Below are 3668 nucleotides of genomic sequence, written 5' to 3'. Positions count from 1 at the left end.
ATACCGTGTCTTAATCTTGATGCATCATTTATTGGCATTGAAAAGCGTTTAACTATCTACGAATGATATAATTCAAAGAGAGTCATGAATGAAGGATATATAATACTAATATAATGCATTTCCGATCAGCCAACCGATCAAAACATATCATGATAATCGACTCAACTAATTATTATTTCACAAAAAGTCAATTTCTTTATTGAAGGAAACTGAAACCAAGAAGAAATATGACTTTTTGAGATAGCAACTATGATTACCTGAATGACAATTTGAGAAATCAACTCCGCAATAAAAGAATTGATTCATTTTTAATCGCAAAACATCATTAACATTGCACTAAGTACTAACACAAGAGATACAATTAAGTACATCAACATAACAAGAGGATAAATATATTTATATATTGGAGTTTTTTAGTAAGTTTTATTTTCCTTTGCCCTTCCAAATACTTTTCTTTACCTTTTCACCATTGGATGGAACTTTAGCACCTTTTGCTGAAAAAACAGAGTACCCTCCCTTGTCTTGATTCTTAAGACTACCTTTCTTCATGCTAGCTTTGTTGTTAGAACCACTTTTTCCATTACCCTTTTCCTTTGGAATTGGATTCTTATTTGCATTTCTAGTAATGTGATGACTTGGACCAGAAGATGCATCAGAAGCCATAGAGTCATCAGTATCATTATTATCATCATCGTCAGTATTCTTGCGACGACCACGTCCTACATCATCATCAACTTCATCAAAATCGTCTTCGCAATTCATCTTATCTTCTTCACCATTCGAAGGTGAGCCAATGTACATTGTCCATCCAGATTCACTACTGTGACACTCTTCATCCTGGGACTTAGGGTCCATAAGCACAAAACTAGTGTATATACTAATTGAATATATAAAAACACAATGGCTTAGAAAGAAGTAAAAAAGACAGAAAAGTGGAGTTTATTGTTACATGTTAAAAAGGCAAAAGAAAGTGAATCAAAACACCTGTATAGAACAAACATGCCCCAATCTTATACTACTACTTTTGAAAGCAACCCGAAAAAATATGATATTTATTTATTTGTTTTCGAATTTATGTTTGGATTAAATTTCACCACTTGACATGTACATCGTCATTATTTACATGGACAGAGAGACAGATAGAAGCTGTCAAAGATGATAGAGAAAAGACCTGTTTTTACAAAAACAAAAGGCACAAAAAACAACTCAAGGACAGAAAATTGGATTAATTACTTACTCTCAGTTTAAAAAAAAAATATATATGTACATATCTTTACTTCTCTGAATTTTGAACGTGACTCATTAAATAAGAAGTTTTGCTTTGAATGCAATATGCAGAGGAAGAGAAAGAAGTTGCACAGCCTATGTGCTACTCTGAAGATATATATATATATATATATATATTACTTTTTGTTGCTGCTGTTGTTAATGAGCTTAGAAAAAGCACCTCTCTTATTCTCACTACTTATTTCTATGTCATGTCAAATAAAAACAAGAGGTTGGGAGTAAATAAATTATGCAGCTTTTTCTTCTACTGGAAAATTGAAAGGAAGCCAACTGGAGTTGTCTTGTAGCAGTGGTCTTCTCAAGCAGTGAAGTTCTGTAACTTCAGGAGGAGACAATAACTTATATTTTATTTTGTTTATATGATATTGACTTTTAATACGAAATTTAAGGAAATGAAAAAGATTTTTGAAATATGAGTATCTCAACAAAGTTAATGATATAAAGTTAAATTTTAATAAAAAGCCTTAAATATATATACATACATATAAAAATAATATTAAATAATATTGTAATAATTTAGAGTTATCGTTTTTTTCATGCATATTAGTTATTGTTTTGTGCATTATTTTAAAAGACACATGACCTTTAAGTCATATATTAATATGATTATTAATAAAAATAAAGATTAATTCTAGTTAATAAGATATTAGTCATTTTTTTGCAATGCATTAACTTAGATGTTTTTGTTAAAACTTTATTTATTAATATGAAGTTTGAGTTGTTTAATTTAAAATTCTAAAATATTTGTAATAAAAACTAGATTGCTTTTTCTTTCTTTTGTTTTTTAGATAATTTTTTAAAACGTATTTTACAATCTTCGCTATTATTTGAAGTGTAGTTAAAATCATAAAATTTACTACTAAAAAATTTTGAGGATGTAAAACAAACGTTTTACTAGCCTTACCCTTGAGTTACCCCTGTTTGAATCTTGGGGTGATGTTCTTTAATATTGTGGTATTAAATATGCTATGTGAAAATTTGAAACTAGAGGAAACTAGAGAGTTGTCAAAACAAGGAAAGGAAAGAGACAAACTTTTTAACTTAAAATGAAGTAAAGAAAAGTAGTAAAACAAATAGATCGAAACGGAGAGTATGCATTGACTAGTACATGCATTTGTTATCCCGTAATCTTTCACTCTCTTTTTTGTTTGACCACCTAATATTGGATGTTCCAAATTCGTGCTTCTTACCACATTCCCCTTTGTGGTACAATCTTTCACTCGTGATCAGTAATTGTGCATATAATTACTTTTACTATCCAGTTTGTTATACAACTATATAATACTATATACTATTTTAATGGTTTCAGCTTATTTGAAACTATTTTTTTATTAGTTCATTTTTAAAAGAATGATACATTTTTCCGTCTGGAAACATCTCATTATAAATTTTTTAATTTGTCCTTAAATATTAATGAGTCAAACTAAGTCACATCAACTGAAACGGGGTGTAATAACTTGTTGTTCTTGTTCTTTGGCTTGCTAGTACTGTCATTGTCAAAGGGTGATCTGGGATGTGGGTAGATCTAAAATTTAGGATAGTATTAATTATGAAAGTCTATGTAAGCATTCATGTTAGTTTCTATAGGTTTAGTAGAGTGCAAATAAGAGTATTAATTAACCAGCTGAGGATATATTGTTATGGGGCATGGCTTGCCTCTAAATGACTTTTTAGTTGTTCCTCACTTTGTAATCTTAAGGCATGACTTATTATAAGGAAATGCTAGACAGGCAAGGCCCATCTATTATTCCTGCTGTTTGTCCTTTTGGGAGATCATATCTTGTATTGGAATTGTCTTGGGCTCCATGTGCTGTTCTGTTCCAAATTTTTTTTTGACAATAGGACAAATATCCCAAGGCTGGAAAGATCCAATCTAATTAAACACTTAGTTCCCTCCCCCTCCCTTCTTTTTTGCCTTTGCATTTAAATGTAGTGCAACCATTCAATATCAGAGTGAGAATTTTTATCAAGCGGATTCAAAGTATTAATAAATGAATACATGAAGATTCTATTGGAATTCATCATTTACTATGTAAATAAAGAAAAAATTCTGACCATATGCAAAGTAAATTTCAGATGAAGAGGGTTCTGATGAACCCCTTGCATCCTCTAACAGCCTATGAGTGTAGAGTGCCAGAGTATAATTTTGAACAATAAAATAATGCTTTGTATGTATGCAAGTCAAACTTAGATATGACAAATCTTTGTCGTTCACATTACAAAGGTTGTAAATTTCTTTAAAATATAAAATTCCTTAATTTACTGTTTTTTTAAGTTGTTATCCTAATTGTACTTTATTACTGTCATGGTTTTATGTTCGACAACCCTGAAAAGTGTTTCAACAACACCTTCCTGCTAGTTTCTTGAACTCTTTTTGCATT

At 30.2% G+C, this 3668-nt stretch overlaps 1 protein-coding gene across 1 annotated transcript; it reads right to left on the bottom strand.

Moving 5' to 3' along the window:
* Positions 1-291: 291 nt before the first annotated feature.
* Positions 292-1474, bottom strand: LOC107865927 (protein SOB FIVE-LIKE 3). The gene has a single exon (XM_016712114.2). The coding sequence runs from the start codon at positions 853-855 to the stop codon at positions 424-426; it is 432 nt and encodes a 143-aa protein (XP_016567600.1). The 5' UTR covers positions 856-1474; the 3' UTR covers positions 292-423.
* Between the last annotated feature and the right edge of the window lie 2194 nt (positions 1475-3668).

Source organism: Capsicum annuum, chromosome 3 (genome assembly GCF_002878395.1).
Source record: "Capsicum annuum cultivar UCD-10X-F1 chromosome 3, UCD10Xv1.1, whole genome shotgun sequence".
In the NCBI taxonomy this organism is placed as follows: Eukaryota; Viridiplantae; Streptophyta; class Magnoliopsida; order Solanales; family Solanaceae; genus Capsicum; species Capsicum annuum.
This window is presented reverse-complemented; position numbering and strand designations above follow the sequence as displayed.